This window comes from Cotesia typhae, unplaced genomic scaffold (genome assembly GCF_013202065.1).
Source record: "Cotesia typhae breed Kobodo isofemale line unplaced genomic scaffold, CoteBio_Ctyphae scaffold_13, whole genome shotgun sequence".
Classification (NCBI taxonomy): Eukaryota; Metazoa; Arthropoda; class Insecta; order Hymenoptera; family Braconidae; genus Cotesia; species Cotesia typhae.
Genome location: NW_027423774.1, coordinates 4,060,720 through 4,082,082, shown reverse-complemented (window position 1 = coordinate 4,082,082; position 21,363 = coordinate 4,060,720). Strand labels below are relative to the sequence as shown.

At 26.6% G+C, this 21,363-nt stretch overlaps 1 protein-coding gene across 1 annotated transcript in view; it reads right to left on the bottom strand.

Moving 5' to 3' along the window:
- Positions 1-9,286: 9,286 nt before the first annotated feature.
- The window catches only part of LOC141534499 (netrin receptor DCC), a 101,589-nt gene continuing 89,512 nt past the window's right edge, over positions 9,287-21,363 (bottom strand). The window contains exons 4-8 of the mRNA XM_074253882.1: positions 16,851-17,061; positions 16,003-16,056; positions 14,882-15,032; positions 13,797-13,957; positions 9,287-10,050 (exon numbers count right to left, since the gene is read on the bottom strand). Coding sequence (XP_074109983.1) covers positions 9,950-10,050; positions 13,797-13,957; positions 14,882-15,032; positions 16,003-16,056; positions 16,851-17,061 — 678 coding nt within the window. The 3' untranslated portion in view covers positions 9,287-9,949. The remainder of the gene's footprint in view (positions 10,051-13,796; positions 13,958-14,881; positions 15,033-16,002; positions 16,057-16,850; positions 17,062-21,363) is intronic.

Here is a 21,363-nt window from a genome sequence, read left to right as displayed (position 1 = left end):
ATTTTAATAATGAAAAAAAAAAGATTTTAAAATCGTGTAACATAAATTTTTATTATTACCTTTTATTACGTCATTCGTCGGGTGAGTAATTGTGATTTAGCGAAAAAAATATAAATTATTATTCCAGTTGAGAGATGAATTGTAAAAACTAAGGTGGTTATTAATCATCACTAGAGGAATCAAGGTGATGAAGAAGCAACACGGAAAAAAAAAAAAGAAGAAAGAGCTTGAATAAGAGGAAGAGAAAAATAAAACTTGAGAAGGAAATTAAGATGAAAATAACAAGTTTTAATATTTTTAAACTTTTATCTTCACTTTATACTAATATTACTTTAGCATTTTTCTTCATTAACAATTCATATTTTATTTATCAAAAGGAAATATAACAAGTTTAATACAAGCTGTAATTACTCTGGATTCATTGCACCTATCAAGGGAATTGCTGTAATTTTTTTCCGCTTCATCAGTTAAGAGTAAATAAAAATGTTTCATCATTTAAAGATCTCATAAGCTTACAAAGAGTTGGTAAGAAAATTCATTAAAAATTTTCATCGACGTTAAATAATGTGATTTTTTTTTTTTTTATGTAAGTTTATTGGAAAATTTTCAGGGACGGAGTTTATTAAATTTCATCGGGTAAAAACGATGATGATTGATTGGATATGAAATTTTATCTGCTCCATTATAGTTAACTGTGTATGAAAATAATTGAAGAGAAGATTGATTAAAAATTTAATTTGATAAATTCTAGCAGGATAGATTGTAAGTTGTCGTCTTGTGTTTAATCTTTGAGATTGAAATTTAATTTTTTTATTAAGAATTTAATATTTTTTTTTATTTATTAATTTTCAGGCATTTGAATTAAATATTAAGACTAACAATTAATGATTAATAATTTGTCTTTGTAATGCGGGAAAGAGAATTTTTTACTAAAGAGAAATTTTTTCCGTAAAAATAATGGAAAGAAATAAATAAATAAAAAAGAGAAGAAGAAGTAGGTAGTACCAAATCCAGACCACCTATTTCTGCATGTGTGTCCTTATTCATAACATTATTATTATGTTTTATGTTATGTATATTTCAGTGTCTCTTGTAGAAGAAGCATACACCCATGACCCTTACTTGGAAGTGATTGCTCCTTGCTGTGGGCGGTGAGACTGCGCGGAAAATGCGTTGTTTTAAATTTATGATAACCACATTACTTGTGAGTGTACTGATCTAACGGAAACTATAAAAAAATTAGTACTTTAAAATTTTTAAACAAGTTCTAGATTTTTGCCGAAAATATTAGTCTTATTTTTACAAAAAAAAAGTTATAGGAAATTTAATTTTTTACAAGAAACATCTGTAATAATTTATAATAAATTATTCAAATTTTATCTAATTATAAAAATCTTAATTTTGAAATTGCAGCTTTTTTATTGGTCTTAAAAAAAAATTATTAGACATTTTTTTTTGTAAAATTAAATTTTGAACAACTTTTAATTCATAAATTTTTTTATACGACCCATATTTTCGCGGTAATTTAAAAAATTTGACATAATCAATAATTGATTGTTAAATTTAAGTTAATAAATTATGTATGAAAATTTTATTGCAATTTATCTGAATCAAAAAATTATAATAGAGTTATTGGAATTTTTACTCTTACAATCTGGAAAAAAAAATTTTTTTTTTTTTTTTTTTTTAATGGGAATTCATAAAAAAATAAAATGGTTGAAAATTTCTGTTACAGTAGTAGTTGCAATATTCATTAAAAATTGATATGTGACAATAAAAAAATTTTACGTGACATATTGACAACCTTGCGACTCACTTTTACGTCTGTCAGTTACTGACGAGTACAGAAATTTTTTTTTTAATATCTGTTACGTTTATTCGGTGTATGTCACTTAAAATTTTTCCAATGTTATTTTTTGTTATTTTAAATCCATTGGCGATAATAATAATGATACATAAAAAAAATGGGTTGATAGAATTTAACAAAGATTATAATTGTTTCTGATTAATTGAAATAATTTGCAGATAGTAGTTTGTAGAAGAGTGAGCGTGAGCATTGAATAGTGTATTGTAAAATTATGTCCATATTTAAACCGACATGTTGTAAAAGTACAAGAGTGAGAGCGAGGGGGAAGTTCATTGTGATATGAGGGGTGGGCCGAAAAGGGAAAGGGATGAAAATGAGGGTCGGGATGTCAGTGTGCCAGAAAATAGACGGTATGAAAATAGCGGAACTGTATCAGAGCACCACCGAAACTCCCTTGTGGCACATATTTGTCGTTACGCCGGGCGATAAATTTATTAACCAGCTCGCCGAATCGAAGGCTGCATTATCCGCATTTAGTACATATCACTTGATTATAAATGACAGAAAATGTCATGCCGGAAATATATTAATCCACTTATACCTGTGTGTCATTCAGTACTCAATTAATATAAACTACATTATTTTATAAAGAAAATTGACAGTATGATGAAACTTTTTCAATACAAAATTACCTTAAAAATTATCGTTAATTATTATTTAATATTTTTGATATTTAATTCACGGTTTAAATGTCGAATTTGGAAAAAAAATTGTTCCATTAAAAATCTTTTAATTACAGAATTCCCTACATTTTTATTCACTCTAAAAAATTTATGTTAAAAGGAAATGATTAATATATAAATATTAAAAAAATTTCTGGTCGAGTTTGCTTAAAACTTTTATACATGAATTGTAAATTTACATATGTAAGGACTCGAAATACGTGAATCAAAGCTATTTACAGATAAATTGTAGAGCTACCTAAAAAAGAGGGTTGTGCGTGCATATTTGACTGAGTTAAAGTGAGGAAAGGAGATAGTAGATGAAAATTGAATATTTATTGCAACAGGCGTCAGGAAAAGTGGATGCGAAATACCTAGGTAGTAATGTCATCTCACAAGATAAAGCCGAACCTTACATACATAAAGAAATGAAATACATTAAAAATAAAAGAGAAATGTATAAAAGTATATAAATAAAATATATTTAAAATTACAAAATATTTTCAATATATTTTTATTCAGCTTGAGATTCTTTTTTGAAGTGAAACTTCTTTCCACGCATAAGGGTAAAATTTTTACGGATGAAACGCAATAATAATAATATTGTCGTCATGTTATTTTTTATATGATTTTATATTTTATTTATTAATTATTAACATACTGCATATTTTGGATATGATTAATTTTCATACAAATTGCCTGACTAAATCGCGTCTTATTCACTTGCTTCGATCGATTTTATATTCAAATAAAAATAAAAAATTCAAAAGAATAAAAAATAATGAAATAATTGTTTGAAAAATATGTGACAAATTTAATTAGTAAAAAAAAAAAAAATAAAAAAAAAAAGATAAAATGAATCGAAAAATCAAAATAATAGTATTACTCGTCTGTTATTTTTCCATCTACGTAGAAATCTTTATTTGCCGACTAATTGACGTTCATATATCGTAAAAATGAATGTTAAAGCGTTCGGAATATCCACCGTTTATTTAAACAAAAAACCGATTGTTAAGTGTCCAATTAATCTGACATCCAGGTTATTTTTCAGCTCGTAGTATATGCGCCGAATAAACAACGTCCGTCGAACGAAATCGGAAATAAAAACAAACTGAACAAACAAATAATGAGCTTCTGATTGATAACAAAAAACAACTAAATTAAATGTGTGGAGACACTGAAGAATTTAAAAATAAATTCACCCATATTTATTTCATTTGTTTAATATTACTTTTATTTAAACTGTGAATAATGTCAGTTGCCATCTTGGCTGTTAGTGAAATTTAACTCAAATAGCTCAGGGCTATCGAAAAACAATTAAACTTGTAAAATATCGACAAACATGACTCGATGGACAGCTGATATTTTATCCACCAATTGTCCTCGCGAAAAGTTTACTGCTGATGAGAATTTCAACCATGGAGAAAAGTATTTCGAAAAATAACAATGACAATAACAATTACAATAAAAATCAAATTTTAACATCATCAAACAAAAACAACATTCATGTTTTACGTAATTTAAATTAAATGTTATACTGAAAAGCATTTCTAGTAAAAAAAAAAAAAAAAAAAAAAAAAAAGAACTTTAGAACATTTTTCATTTATCCCAAGTATCCTATTTTTGACGCATTCAGTTGAAAATTTTTTGCATTCATTACTTTTCAGTTTCAATTAAAAACATCAAAAGTTTATTTGAAATATCGTTGAATAGCTCGACATAAAATAACTCACGTTAAACAATCTAAACAGCAGTAGTGATTCATTTTACAGATTAACGAGCCAATGATTTTATTTGTTTTTGAATTTTTGGTAATGTTAAATAAAAACATCCCTACGCTCGTTTTTCAGTGATCCAATCAACCATTACATAATATTTTTATGGATATTTATTTCAGCTTAATAAAGTTTTTCATAGTCCATCCAGTGAAATTCTTCAATTGTATCGCTTCTAGTGAATAAAAGTAATATTGAAGTTTGATAAATAAAAAAATTTCAAATTATTGGAAATTTTTATTTCAATTTACTCACTGAAAGAAATTTTCTTAAAAAATTACCGTTCAATTCACAGCAATCATGAGACGGATGGCACGACCTTATTATTTGTCGGTAAAATAATTTTTAAGTTTTTTTAAATAAATTTTACCGTTAATTTTATTATGTTTTCCATTTATAATTAATTTTATTCAGTTTATCATTGAATAAAGGAATTTTTTCGTAATTTTTATTCTAAAAATGGTAATAAATTAAGGACCGCATTATCTCCGACAATTAAAGTGAATTCAACGGTAATTTTTAAAGAAATTTTCTTTTATTGTTGAATTTAATTTTCCGATAGTAAATAAAAAATAATTGAAATTTAAAACATAATTTGTTGAATTTTCCATAAAATACAACTAAGTCAGAAAATCGATTATTATTTTTTATTAAAAAATTAAAAGAGCGTTACGAGGCGTGCATTTAAAAATTTTCCGATTTTTTAAAGCTTGCACATCTATAAATAAAATTTTTTTTCTTCATCTCCTATTTTCCCGACTTAATCCAAAGGAAAAAATGAAAATGTAAACTACAACTTAATCCCGTCTAAAAATAGCGAAATAAAGAATACGACAAATGAAATAACAAGAGGTACGTCTAGGTCTACGTATCCTCATCATCTCAAGTGACGAGGTTGCTTCATAATTACATACCACGGTGAGCAATTAAATTAATTCTTTCACACTGTATACTCACCTCAGCACAGCTACTCGGAATTTCTTTAGCTTTATGCTTTTATCCGCTATCTCTCTACTCGACTCAGCTTTTCTTCCTCTTCCTCATCTTCTTTCTTCTCTTCTTTTCATCTTCCGCCCGGTGAAACGGGTTCTATTTAATTTTGCCTTGAGTATTCGTCGAGCGAAAAAACTAATGGGTTATCAAGTCTACAAAGAGCTTGATAAAAATATATTTAAATTAATTTATAAAAATAGACAGGCTGAGAAAACAGGAAAGAAATTAACAACAGAGAAATTACTCCACATGCTATTAATATTCATTATTTCATTTTTTTTTTTTTTTTTTCATAACTATTATTACATTACATTCATTTAAACAATAGCCACGCCAAGAGATATTTTTACAGTACAATTAACATTCTTCATCTCTATTTTCAATCACACACAATTTATTATTTTAATTATCAGTCGCTCTTTCTTACAACATGATTCACAATCAATAATTATAATTATAATCAGTATGAACTTTTTTTTTTTTTTATTTATTATTATTTACAACTTGCGCTAGTATTTTTCCGCTTACATCTTTTATTTAATAGTTCATTATTTTTCAACTATAAAATGTTTTTCTTCGCGATAAATAATCTCACCGCGTCACTTAAATTATTCACGAATTTATTGAAGATTTCTCATTTTGTCTCGTTGTACATTTATTCCAACGATAAAAATTATTATTATTTATTTTTTTACCATTATTATTATTATTATTCTCTCTCAACAGCGTAATGTCCCCATTAATTCCTATTTTTATGTCTTTTATTTATACGCTCTCAATGAGTGATCGATCGATTTACCGTTACACCAACGACCAACAACATCTCGTTATTTTAATTTTAATTTTTTTTTTTTTCATTGAAAACGACAATAAGTAAAGAAAAATGCTTTTATTGTAGTGTGCAATTAATGTTGCTATATAAAATAGCCGACAAATTTTTTTATTATTTTCAACAATAAATATCATTTTTCTTACTCTAGCTTATTGATTGTTTGTTTACTTTTGTTAGTTATAATTTTTAATTAATAACTCTATATATCCATTTTTAAATATTTGGTGTTAATTGCCGTCTTCGTATACATTATTTCTGGATTGATAAAAATTTTTTTTTGCATTAAAGTAATTTTTATCTATTTTTTTTTTTTTTTACTTCTCCGATGAATTTTAAGGGGAGCGATTCTTTATCATCTATATTATTAATTTAAGAGAATAAAACAAATTTTGTGTCCGGGATAGTCATGTGATAAAATCTTTTTTTTTACGATTGCAAGGTTGCTTAATTAAAATTTTCTATTTAAAAAAATCAGGAAAAATTCTGTCTCACTTTGTTAAATTTTCCGCGTTTCATTACGGCTTATAGTAATTGCTATTTTCCACTAGGAATCTGTAATGTGTTGTAACAGTAATTTAACGCATAATTTTGGTAATTTTGAGCTCAAGATCTTTGATGAATAAATGATATAACACTTCTCGTGAGACATTTTAAATAATTAATAATTTACTCAACATACTCCTCAGGCGAGGTTAGTAACACGTTGGGCGTCAATCCGTTAAAATCTTAAGCATCTTATGCATATTTAATTCCATTCATGAAGATTCATCTCTGTCGGTCGAATCAGTGCTACACAATCGATAAATCAATTAAAACACTTTTAGCATAAGCCAATTAATTTTTTAAAATTAATCCCGTCTATTTAAATAAATATAAAGTATACTGAATGAAAAAAAAAAAATTAATTTGATTTAAAAGAAAAATTCTTTAACCATTAATATAATTTTGAAGAGTTTCATAGTCTTGAATCAAGACAAAAAAATATTTTATGCAAATAAAATGAAGAAAAATTTCTTGATTTGAGAATTTTTTTACTCAAAGCATAATAAAGTTCTTCAAAATAATTTTTTTAATTCAAGTTAATTTTTTTTCTGCTCACGGCTGTAGTGACATTTTTTTTTTTCATAAAAATTTTGTTGTTAAATATTGAACACTTTATTATGTGTTGATTTAAAAGAATTAACCAATTAATTAATTAACGAAGAATCGCTCCCACTTAAACTCTGAAATCTACAAAATTAACAAAATTTAACAGTAATTAAATTTATCGACAAAGCGTTTAAAATGTGTAAGAGTCAACAGTCTTTGAATGTCAGCTCGTTGAGGTGCATGTTATATTAATATAAAAAATCTATACACTCTAAAATTAATATATATACTTATTCATGAATGAGTATTCAATTTTTATTGTTGATGTTATTACTACCATTGTTCATCGAACTCACGGATTTCGTTTTTTAAAAGATATTGATCGCGTTTTCTTGTTACCAGCTAATTTAGATTTTTTCCTCTCATAAACCTACGGTTAATATATTTTAATTAATTAATTTATCAAATTAAGTCACTTAAGAGCAATGGAAAAAAATTATTGATTTATATTCTGAGTTTACTCAATTTCCAGTTTTTTAAACTGCGGTATTAATTTTTCTCGTATTATTTAATAATATATTTCATATCATATGTTATGTATATATTTTGGGTATCTATACACAATAATACACTTAATTTTGTGAATTTTGATTTTTAATAGTAGTTAATGCCATGGTACTTTATAAATTTATTTATAATTTATTTGATTGTTCGTTTTTATCGGAAGCAAAATCGGTAAATAAAAATAATGTGTTATTGAATAGATATAAACTTTTTCACAGTATTTATTATCTTACAGCTACTTTATTTATATACTCTCATTTATAATGATTTTAATAGTTATTATTATTATTATTATTATTATTATTATTATTATTATTATTATTATTATAATCAAATTTATTTATTTTTTTACATAAGAAATTTCAAAATTTTAACTTGCGCTGTCTAAAAGGTATTCTTAATTAATTAATGGAAATAATTTATCGTGAAAATTATTCATTAGCCGATTATCGACATCATTAGTCGATACACAAAATTATATGTTAAGTATATAGTAATTTATCAATAATTAAAATCACATATGATGATTATAAGGTAATAAACTGTGTAAAAATCATCTGATATTATGATGAGGGTCATTATGAATATTTTAATTAATCTCATATTTTGACAAAAATATGAGATTCATATAAAAACCATATTAATATACATTTGATACCCGTAATAAGTAAAATATTTATGAGAAATTTTTTTTTTTTGTTAGATTATAAAATTTTTATTTTTCTTGTAGTAAATAGTGTTTTTTTAAATATTTTTTTAAGATAAAAAAATCAAGGAAGACAATAAAGTAGTTCAACAGTATAGTGCATGATGAAAATATTGTTTTTCTCAATTATTATACATTTCTTCTGATAAACAGAAAAAAAATGAAAATTTTACTTATTTACTTAAAAAAAAAATTTGTTCCAATAAATATTTTACTTATTACGGGTTTCAAATGTATATTGACATGGCTTTGATATCCATAATGAACCTTATCATGATATCAGATGATTTTTATACTAGAATTTGAGCGAATTGGTAATATATTTTCTTTGTTTCAGTATTAAAGATTAAATAGGCGATAAGGTAACATTGATGACCTTTTTTTATAGAAAATTTAATTTTCTACAAAAAAGTATTTTAATTTTTCCGCATCTTCAATATTTCACCCGTAATTTGATACTTGAAATTGTAATATGGCAAATGATTTATAAATTGGTTGAAAATTTTTGGATTTTTTTTTAATGCAAAAATTAATTAAAAAAAAAAAGTTAAATAAAAATTTAGTGTGATTTTTCCAAAAATTTTTAAAAAAAGAATTAAAATTATTAAATTTAGTAATTATTAATTGAAAAAGAAATTTCACTTAAAAAAATTTATAAGAATACCCATTTGACACTTTTCTAAATGATTAACCGACAATATTACAAAATTTACACATAAAAAATTTTGCTATCTAAAAAAATTTCGCATGCACTGAATCAATAAAATTTATAACATCAAAGCGATTAATAATAAAAATGTTAATTTAAAACTTTTGCAATGAATTAATAATAAAATATCTACGATAAATAAAATATAAAAATAACACACTTTATATCATTACCGTACTCTAAATATTTCTATATTTAAAAGTTTGAATACATACACGTAATATGTATTTTCCACATCATTGATTCAATAACTTTGACAAACAATAATTAATTAGGTCTACTGATAACTTACCAAATTTACAATAAGACTTATGTATTAAATCGTCCAGCATTCAACATCGAATATCAGATCCACTCGAACAACAATAGAATAATTTATTTATTAAAACGACATTTAATTACAATTACGCTTTGAGTTTTATTTAATTCAGTTTAATGTTATCTTGTATTGACGGTAAATAATAAACCGAATAAACGGGATGAACAAACACCGGTCTTGAATGTTTTCGATATATAATGTACACGTGCACATATTGCACTCACAACGATGAATAAACTAAACACCCGAAGGCTATAATATTGTTAATGTTGTATAAATTCACTCGTGTTTGCTTTTATTTAAATATTTATAGTTTGCTTTAATAGATTATCGCGGGTTTTTTCTTATTAATAATATTGTTATTATTATTTAATTAATTACCTAATTAATGTATTTATTTATAATTAGGCCTATAGATGTCCAGGATATTAGCTCATCTGAGTAAGTTTGCAGTAAAAAGTGTGAGCAAGGCCATTAATATAGTTGGGGTTAATCGACAACTTCCGCCGTGTTGCATTGCTGCTGGGTGTTCACCTGCAACAAAATTATACATTTTTTAATTTTCTTGTAAATTATTTTTAAGTTAAAAACATTTTTTTCAGTAAATAAAATTTTTCCAAGATTAAAAAAATAATTTATATGCATTTTTTTTTTTTTTTATTGGGGTTTAAATTTATCTCGTGTAAGGATTAAATATTTAACGGCTTATTATCCGACAAAATTATCGCGATAGTTTTTACAGCTCATTGGTGTTGTTTAAAGGCTGGAAGAATTTATTGCGCTTTTAATAGAACTTGGTTTTTTTTTTTTTAAGTATTTTTATTTCTTTTTATCACTCAGAAATTTATAAAAAGATTTGGAATAAAATTAATTAAAATAAAATACAAATACTTTTGAATCTTTCGCGCCATTGTCCATCCAAAAAAAAAAAAGATACTGCGCATGTATTTAAATTCAGCGTTTGAAATCTTTTATTTTAACAGTTCATATAATTATAATTTAGAAGAAAAAATTAAAAAATAAAATTTTTATTTAATTTTAAAGCTCTAAATTTATGAAAAAGTAATTTTAAAATTTGGAAATTTGACTAAAATTTATTTCAGAGGTCTCTTGATTTAATAAAAGATTTTTGATCTTAAATTGAAATACGAAACTTTTTAAGTTATTCATCGTAATTTAAGATCGTGAAATTTCCCACTGTTGAAATAATTAGTTTTATCATTTTGTAATTAGAATTAAAAATCATTTAATAGAATTTTTGTTTTTAAATAAATAACCAGAAAAAATAAAATATCGGAGCCAGAAATTGTAAAATGATGTGGCAGTTGATCAAGTAACGTGACACCTCGTTAAGAACTTTGACAATCTCGAGATTGACGCACACCTGGAGCTCGTTAACTAGACTCTACTAGCTTTTATGGAATATATGTGTGTATGGGAAATGTAATAGAAATTATATATATCTACATGTTGTAAAGGCATTGCCGTTGGTGGTGGCGTTAGTGGGTGTAGGACTCGAAGCATCAGGAGAAAGCTTTTGATCTATTGCTAAAAGGAAAACGTCATGGATAATTTAGTATCTCGTTAGTTTACCGATCGTGCGAGTTTGTTAATGTAATATTCAATTTATAAAAAATTACAATGTTTTTGTCGGTTCTCTTTAATGGTTCGTTCTTCTCAGACTCGAAGCTCAGTCATGTTTATTTTTTGTTGAATGATTAAAACCCGGAACAATCATTTTATTATTTTGTTCTTTTTATTATTAATTCCATTGCTATAAAATTTAAAAAAAATTTCTAATGTAATAATTATTTGAATAAAATATCTTTAAATGACGATTAATATTAAAGTTAATCTATATTTTTTTTTTACAAAATTTTTAAATTTACATCTTTTAATAAGAAAAAAATTCATTTTTCCTTAAGTTCAAGATTCTTTCATCCGTTGCATTAACATATATGCTGAAGTTTTAATTTAATATATGTAAAATTCGCTTTTAAATAAAAAATTATTTAATTTATTCACTTTCTCAGTTTTCCTCTGAGGATTGTATGCTAATAACTTTATGACTTTATAATTTCAATTTTTCCGGGTAATAATATTGCTCATTAATTTTTTTTTCTCTTTCTTTAACCCGAAGTTTATTAAACTTATTAAAAAAAAAAAAAAATGATTAATACGCTTCAAAAAATTTAGTAACTGTATTTTATACTTTTTACATATTATGCGATCATTTTTAGGGTTTGAAATAGTATTTTCTTCCATGTAAAAAATAAATTGTAGCATTTAAATGATAAATATGACATAGTAATGATTAAAATCACGACTTTACTGTTTGAAATGGTAATTTTTAGCAGTTGATCATTACTTATTACAAATCGACTATTATTTATTACAGTTTATATTTATCGTGCTATAATGTGAGTAGAGAAAATTTTAAAAATTTTCATTTGGTGATAAAAATCAAAATTTAAAGCCAAGCTATCGCTAAATGAACAAAAATATCCATTCTTTATTGCAAAATACTACAGTAATTATTATCAGTGCGGGAGTACCGCGAGTAATTAAAAAAATGAATATTTACTAGCCAATAGAAACATAAAAGAGGATCGTCCCGAGGCAATTAATTTGCGTATAGCGAGTGCATGGATAACTCGAACTATAAATAAAATATCCGAAAATAAAATAAGTTGTAATATGGGAGGCTAAATAGAGGGCGATAGTGGCAGTGGAGGCAGATCGTGAACGCCGTGACCGGATGCCCGGTTGACCACGACTTCCCCGGTGAATCGCACGTACTGTCAGTGGGGGTATAAAGGGCAGGGGGAGGGATAGGGTGAGATATGTAGGATAGGTTTATCACTAAATAATTGAAATTTGTGGTGAATTCTCCAGTGTAATCAGCCATGTTTCAAATAACGTCGATGACCGGGAAATGTGGTGACACTCCCTCGTCTCTTTCTAGCAAACACACCACGATACTTTACTATCCTGTACACGGTGAGCTCTTGGACTTACACAATACAATCAACATTAATTTATTATGCAGCCGTGTACTGTGTATATATTACGTTAATTTTCATTCATTCGTTCATTGATTCATTCTGGATTACTATTTTCACACTTCCCTCTGTTCTAGTCTCTATTTGTCAATGCACCTGTGTGCAGGTGACTCGAAATTTCATTTGTTGAAATCTGAAACTATTGTTGGATTACATAAAGCGTTATTCAGTGGTATTTACTATTATTATTTCAAAATAGCACGCCAGCAAAATTTATTTCAATTGTTCAGCTCAAATGTATTTTCCCGAGCTAACAGATGACAAATGCTCAGGCAATCGTGTTTACTCACCGGTAGAAATTTAATACTACATTTTTCAATGCGACCAATGATCTGAATATTTTTAAAAGTTACGGGTCATTATTTTAAAAAGCTTTTCTAGGTTTTTTCGTTGAAAAATCGGCGGGATTCTGGGGAAAACAGGGAGGATTTTTTTAAGAAGATGAATTTGAAGTACTTATTCGTAAAAAAAAATTTTTTATTTGGATATATCAAGATTTTTATATAAGAATCAATAAATTATATATAATATTTTTTTTGAAAAATTTCTTCGTTAATTAACGGGCCATTAATTAACATTTTAGTGTTTAATTTATTTAAAGACAAAAAAATTTATTTGCACTTGATAAAAAATTTTTCAGAGCAAGAATCTAAATTTTTTTGAGGCAAGCAGTTCTGCGCTTTAATTGTCAGGCAAAAATTTATCGAAACAAAATGAGATAAAATTTTCTTGATAAAATGTTAGTAATTATTTAATTATTTAATAAGTAAATTTTTCAGAAATTTCCTCAAAAATGTTATTAATTAATTTTAAGATGCATAACAAAAATATTTTTACGTTTTATTTTTTTATAGACGTTCTATTTAATTAAATCACGATTACCGGTCAATAATTTTTCCTAAACAAGAAAATTTCCTTGAGATGTTAATTTTTTCTGCTCGAAAAAAAAAATTAGAAAAATAAATTTTTCCGCGGTTGAAATTTATCTTTTTTTGTACATTTATTTGAAATGTTAAGTAAATCTGAAGAAAATTTAAAGTGACTAGGACAGCATCCGTTAGTCAGGTCATGTTTGTCCTGGGGAATAAATTAGGAAAGAGAAAAAAAAAGCGAGCGGTATGAAGGCTGAAGTGGAACAGCGACTGTCCATATTGTAGGAACTAATGTCCGGCGCTGAGAGTGACAGGTGGGTTACGGGTAGCATAAAGAACCACTTACCGTTTAGAACGTGGACCATTACGCTCGCAGGGTTTGCGTTGCTGGGGATGCAGGTGTAATTTCCGCTGTCGCTTGATCTCGCCTGCGTCACCAGCAGTTTGCTCGTCGTGCCGCTCTCCGTCTTCTCCGTTTCCAGGGAGACGCCGCCCCTATGGTGAACGCTGGTTATCAAACACACCTTCGTGTCTACCTTCGTTTTTTTACTCATTCTTACTTTTATTTTTATTTCAGACCAAAATGGAAATTATTAATGGTATAGAAAATTATTTTATTTATTCACGAATTTTAGAGTTTATGCATTCTCACAGATTCACAATCACACTCATAATTTTTTTATTTTTATTAAAATTAAATACTCAAAAAAAAAAAATTTACCTAAATTTTATTTCTAAATAATAAATTTTACTCAAAATTAATTTTTTAATTGTTAAAAATAAAAATAGAAATATTGACGAGCTAAATAAAATTTAATTATTTAATTCAAAAAAAAAATATTCCCGACCCAAAAAAAAATTATTTATTTGAAAAACTAAAAAATTAAAATGAAATTTTGGTAATTTTGTTTAAAAATAATAAATTGTTAAAATTCCTGAGTAGAAAATTTTCTTTCTCATTTTTTTATTTTCATTATTCGCGAGTAAATTTTCTGAATTAATTAGAACCGAATAATTCCAAGTAAAATATAAATTCAGAACAAAATTCATTCCTTTAATCAAATAATTTTTATTTTCCGAGCATGCAAAAAATAAAATAGTTAAAAGTAAAATTTTTTCAAAAACTCTTCCTTATTTTACTTTCAAAGTTTAACTTCGTTTTTTTTTGTCAACAAATTTCTGCAAGAAAACTTTCAAAGTAAATGAAGCACATTTTTTTAAATACAATGTAAATATATAAATGTGATAATATTAATAAATCAGAAGAACTGACAATCTTCGTGATTTTTGTAAGAAATAAATTGGCAACCATTATTTTTTAACTTTATAATTGTCGAATTATTTTTATAATAATTTAATCATTTTATTTTTTTTATAATTTTAGCAAGATAAAAAATGAGCATAATTATTGAAGTAAGAAAGAAATAATACCTTGGACTGTCAAAATCAACGACAGCGCTACCATGATGCCACGTAACACTGCTTGGCGGGGTACTTTGGACGTTAACTTTGCACGTAAGACTAATTGTGCTTCCTTTTTTTACGTAGACGTCTTCGGCCCCGAGTATAGTCGCCTGGGCCGCTGAAACATAAAAATAAATTCATGAATTTAAATATTTTAAAATTTAAACAGAAAAAAAATATAAACAAAACTATTTCAGGCGACTTGAGTAGAACAAGCGGATCAATGGTCAGTCACTCATTCTCAATATAAAGACGACGGTCGGAGGTATAGTGAAAGAACTTTTAGAAGCTAAGCATCTCATCCGTAAAGTCGTCACATCGCTTTAAATGCATGCGAGGTGACTCGCGATTTCTCAAGTCGCGATTTATCGGAAAAAATACAATGAAATTGAGTTTTTTTATTTTATTTAAAATTTAAGGTTTAAAGTTGATTTTAAATAAATCTGTACCCGGAAGTTATCGATCTTTCGGATGACCACCGAGGACGATTTATCAGACGTTCTCTGCTCTGATTCACGTCGTTGAATCGTATCGCTCATTCAGCGACTTTCCGTCCTCGTTATTCATGCTTCACATATTCGACGATTTTTTTGAATAAGTGGAAATAAACTGTCTCACATTAACTTAATATTTTGATATTTTATTTTTTTTTCTCGTTTTGACGGGGAATAAAAAAAATATTATCAACAATGATTCAATAAAAAAAAATCTGTTGGTTCAATTGCTTAGTTTCGCGGTCTATAAAAATTATACTTAAAATTTTTTTCAAACAATTAGATATTTTTTTTTAAGTTCAAACATAAAGTAATTAAAAAAAAATTTTTTTGTTAACACTAAAAGCTTTAAAACTGATTATAAAATTTATTTCCACAAATTTTTATGTATATTTTGTTTAAAAATGTTGATTTTTCAATTTTTTATCTAAAAAAATTCAGGTGGCCGTGAAACAAAATTTTTTTTTTAATTTTTTGAAAGAAAGAATTTTCATACTTTCAGAATTATCGATATTTTTTTTTTTACTTCTTTTTAATGAATATCAGTGACAAAAAATAAAAACAATAAAATTTTTTCTTAAAAAAAGATCTAACCTGATTCAAATTTCCGTCGCACCGCGTTTGACTTGACATCAGGGAGCGAAGTCTCTTAATGTGGTAGAGGAGATAGGAGACAGAAAAACAGAGAAAAGATATATTTTAAAAATTTAATTCATAAAATAAAATAAAAAAATTTAATTTTTTAAAGTAAAGTGTAACATTATTTCCGAGTAAGACAATAATCTTAAGTAAAAGCATAAAGGGCAATGCAATGATAGCGTGTAATTAATTAAATCGATGGTTTAGTTGTTTTTGACTTGTAATAGAGATTACTTGGCAAGTACAAAGTGCGGTAGATATCACTGGCAAATATTGATAGTCTCTGGCTCTCTCGCTTTCGAGAACCAGATAAGTTGTTCGCTGCTCGAGAAAACCGAGAGAGTTTCTCAGATCTACTCAAGGCATCAATACAAGGGATGCCGCTGTTCGGGAGAATTCAAACCTCGGCTTCACAGAGGGAACAATTGCGGGGACAATCACGGACTGAGAGCTTATATAGGGTGAGATGTACCTCAGTATCAGAGATAGAGACGGGAGAAAGTCAAGCTGAGGCTTTACTTCGCAACTGAATTAATCAGCGTGTTAGTCAAGGTGTAACATCCTCAATCTACCGATGCAACACTCGATTCTCAATTGTACCAGATTGTCCTGACAAGACGGTCATTAAGTCAATCACCAGCTCTCTGTTTCACTGAACTTATAATTATTTATTCAACCTCATTCGGCAGATACGATCATTTGCTTTGAGTGTTGTAAATTGTTTTCGGCTACTCAGTTAATTATTTTTTTTTTAATTCAAGGCGTGATTTATCGGAATAAAATAAAATAAGAGACGTATTTACCTTCGACCCTCAGCGCAAAGGCCATCTTAAGTTTAGGCTCAGTGTTGACTTGACACTCGTATAGTCCAGCGTCCCTAGGCTGGACATAGTCGATTATTAGTCGCCACTCGTCGCTTCCCTCTGGGTGCTTTACTGAAAATCTTCCGTCTCCTGTGTACGTCACTAATGAGGACGTCAGAATGTGGATGTCTTTCATTCTCATCCAGGATATCTGAAACAAATAATATTTTTTTTTTTTTTAATAATAACATTAGATTTTTTTTAATTTAATTATCTTAAAAAGTACTTTTGGGGATTTAAAAATTTTTTTTAACTCCGCTTTAAAAATTATTAGCTTTCGAATATTACCAAGAAGCCAAAATTTTATTTTAATAAAAAGGTTAATTAATAGTTTAAATTATTCATTTTTGTCCTGTTACTTTTTTTTTTTTTTTTTTTTTTTTTTAATTCAAGTCCATATTCTTTTTGAATAAAATGAGTTGAAAAGTCATTATTTTTACTGGTGTTATAACTTTTTGTTATCCAGCCAAAAGGGCGTAGATGTTAAGATGCGCCCTTTTGGCATTAGTAACGCGAAGTTATCAAGCTTTAAAAATAGGTAGACAAGTAAAATTTTGAAGTTTTAGCAGCAATTTAACTTTCTAAGAATTTTTTTTTGCTTCGTAATATGTATGTAAGTATATACAGCTGAGTTTTAAAGATAATTTTTATCCACATCTAGAAAAATCGTTTTAGATGATAAGAAAAAAATTTTTTTTTTATCATCTTAATATAGATATTTATATTTATTCCATTTACGAAAAAATTTTCATTCCCAAAATTTTTTTATAATTATTTACAGTAAAATTTGAATTCTATTTTCTAGTTTTCTTTTCGCGAGTAATAATACTTAAAATTTGTGTATTTTTTTACTCGTTAAATAAATAAAACAAATAATCAGTTTTTTTATTTTTAAGAGCTTCAAAGTAAATTAATTGATTTAAATATAAAAAAAATTTTTTCTCGGTATCGATTAAACAATTGGTGACTTGTTTGTCATAGTGATAGTATAAATGGGATAAAATCTGGTTACAAGAAGTACGTCCCTTTAAAACAACCCGGATGTTAAAAGACGGAAATTGTATTTCAAATTTACATTTTAATAGTACTACTCGCGTTCTCGCTTATGTACTCAAGCGTACACGTTCGGTGTTGCTCTATCGAATTTCGCTGTCAATGTTTTTATTTTTTTTAGTTTTATTTCCCTCTCATCCACCCTGAAAATAAAGGTCCGCTTATTTATTTAGCATTAATTTCAATGAATATTTAACCGGGTAAAAGCAAATAGAATAAATTGAAATAAATTTATTACTTTAAAAATTAAATTAAAATGAAATATATATTTAAGAGATGAACTAAAATAAAAAGAACAAATATTATAAATAAGTATTTTAATTAGTTCTTTATTTAAGAAAGAACTTAAAAAATAAGAAAAAATTTTTAAATGAATTATAAAAAAAGTAAGAAAAGAAAACCAGAAAACATTTCCGTCTTGTCTGTCCACTTCTTCCAGACTCGTTAAACTCAAGGAAATGTTTTAAGTGTCAAAGGAAGCAATAAAAAATAAAATAGAGAGGAGACGAATAAGAAACAGAGCCACTAGAGAAAATAAAATAAAAAGTATCTGTACTGGGAAAACGACACAACTTGGGAGTCTTACTATGGGGGTAATTAACGAGTGAGAAAATCCTCAAACACTTTCAACATACGTTTAACAACTTGAGAACCTTTTTTAGCTCAACAACAATTTAAACATTCATTAGTGTTAGTTCTCTTTTAGTTTTAATATTTATTTTTTCATTTATTTATTTATAAATATTTACTAATTAACACGGAAAGAATTAGTAAAGTTAAAGCTTTAATTGTGAGACGGACGTTTGAAACGTAAATTCAATGTATTAAATGTAAAAAAAGTTTGGAAAATCCAAATTAGTTTTAAATCATACTTTGTTAGTAAATTTTCAAATTTCTAATTTAAAAATTTGATTTTTTTGTTTAGAAAAAATATTTTGATAATTTTTTTAAAAAAAAACATTTTTTGTAATCACAAAAGATTTTTTTATAAAAATAAAAAATTGTCTCGAGAAAGAAAAATTACAGTTTATAAATTTTTTTACGGGATTTTTAATATTTTTTAAAGTCTCAAGATGAGCCCTCGGGTGATTTCATAAGCTGAGGATTTCAAGGTAATACTTATAGAATCTCAGACCAACAAACTATTCGTTCGCTTCTTGTCTGAAAAACATAAAAAGAACAGCAAAAGTAGTAAGTAGTAGTGGTGCGGTAATAGTCAGACAGTCTTTTGTCTGACGTCTGACCACAGCTCAAGTATTATCCCTCGTGTCTTTCACTGTCATTCTTACCGACTCAACGTCAGACATCCCATACAAAACTACTTCACTTTTCACTTATACACGGGCTTTAGGGATCTAATGAAAAATTCTCAGTGAAGTATATATACTGTTAGATAAAAATGAATACAACTTTTTAAATTTATTATATTTGAGGTGGATTGTGTAAAAGCATTTTTTGGATTTTTGTTATTTATTTTTGTGAAAGAAGTTTTTTGTAAAACAGTAAGAAGAAAAATTTTTAATATTTTTCCTTTTTTTAAGATCTAGTTTAACGTTTATTAAAAATTTCTGTTACGCTTGAAATGTTTAACTTTGATCTTGTTTGTAGTAAAAATTTAAAGAAATTCTTAGTTTTTGTTTTTTAATTCTTATTGATAAATTTTAATGTAAAAATTGAAAAATAATAATTTATTAACATTAATGCATTTAATTAAATAAAATTAATTATTTTGATAAACTTTTATATGGCAATTTTGAAGATTTCTTGACGAATCAATTATTATAGAGAAATATTAATCTAAATATTAATTATAGAGAAAATAAATCAAAAAACAATACTTTTAGAAAATGACAAAAAAAATTTTGATGTATTTTTTTTAAGTATAAAATTTTATTTGTTATAAAAATGACAAAAAAGGTTAAATTAATTCTAAAAATTTCTAAGTACGCATTTTGTAATTTTTTTAACAGATGATAATTTTATTTTGTCAAGTAATAAATTAAAAAAATTTTTTAGGTGGAAAAATTCTTATTTGAATAATAATTATTCTCTCTGGGTAACTAAAAAAAAAATCCCAAGAAAAAGTAACAAAGAATATCATCTTGTCCGATTGAACGGAATGCAAGTAAGCATAACACAGCGATTAGACTTTCTGTGAATAAACCATTCGGATCGAAAGAGCTGGTTGGGGAAATCTAGGGCCACGGAGATGGTGAATTTTATAATCTTACGAATAAAGCAGAGTTTAAATTTGTTATTTTCTGCTTAGGTCAACTCTAAAGATTCTGAAAATGCGCTTTCCGTCTTGCTTTCCATACCCGGTACCCATTTGGCTCGGCGGGTTACACTGGATCTCAATTTTCCTTTAATTTATCCGCGGTGGAAAAATAAGACGCTCCTGGCTCCGCTTCCAGTGCTTCTGCTTACTGCTGTTGCAGCATCATCTTCTATTCTATCTCTGACTGGAGAATAAGGGAGTTTAATCCAAATTTTTCAGCCAAGTGATGAAAAGCGTTGAGTAACCGAATAAAAATACAGACCCGCGTCTAATCGGGAAAAGGGCGCACTCCAATTTATTTATTCACGGTTTACTTTATTTGCATATGTGTATATATATGTACGTACATATATCTACAACACATATGTACACATGAGAGAAGAACACTCAAAGAAAACCTTCGAAACGTATTTATGGGGATGAAAACTAAATTTTCCTTCTTTGAATATTTTCCAATTCGTACACTTCCACGACAACATACGTCTTTTATGTATTTTATTGCCGTTTTTATTATAATTACGTTATTTTATTTCACTTTATTTTTTTACTCTCCGCTTTTTTTTTTTTTTGGAACTATTGCAGGCCCGCTGATGCTTGAAAGGAAAAACGACGGCACTTCAATACAAATATTGTATCACTATATGTACTGCAGTTTTATGAATATAGATGGAAATAAAATACTGTGATTCATATCCAAAGCTTTCAATTTTAATATTTTTATTGCTCCACAATTATTTGAAGATTTTTTGTAGTAATGATAATAATAATCGTTATTCAATTAATTTTTAATAAGTTCAGATTGGCTTTGAAAAGGTAAAAAAATTTAATATAGGTATGATTTTATTTTTTAAAAATAACTTGAATTGATAAGAAGAACTTTGTGAAATTTATTTATAAGCGATTTTTAATTTAAAAAATAAATTATAAGTTTGAAGAATTTTAATTTGAAGTGAGAGAGAAATATTAACGTTCTTGAAAAGAATTTTTAGCAATTAAAGTAAATTACATTTTTTTAGGATTAACTTCATTTTTAATTCACATTCTGTCGTATACTGACGTGATATTAAAAACGTTCATTTTCTGCGATCTTCATGACGAGCTGCTGTAATTACAGTTTATTTA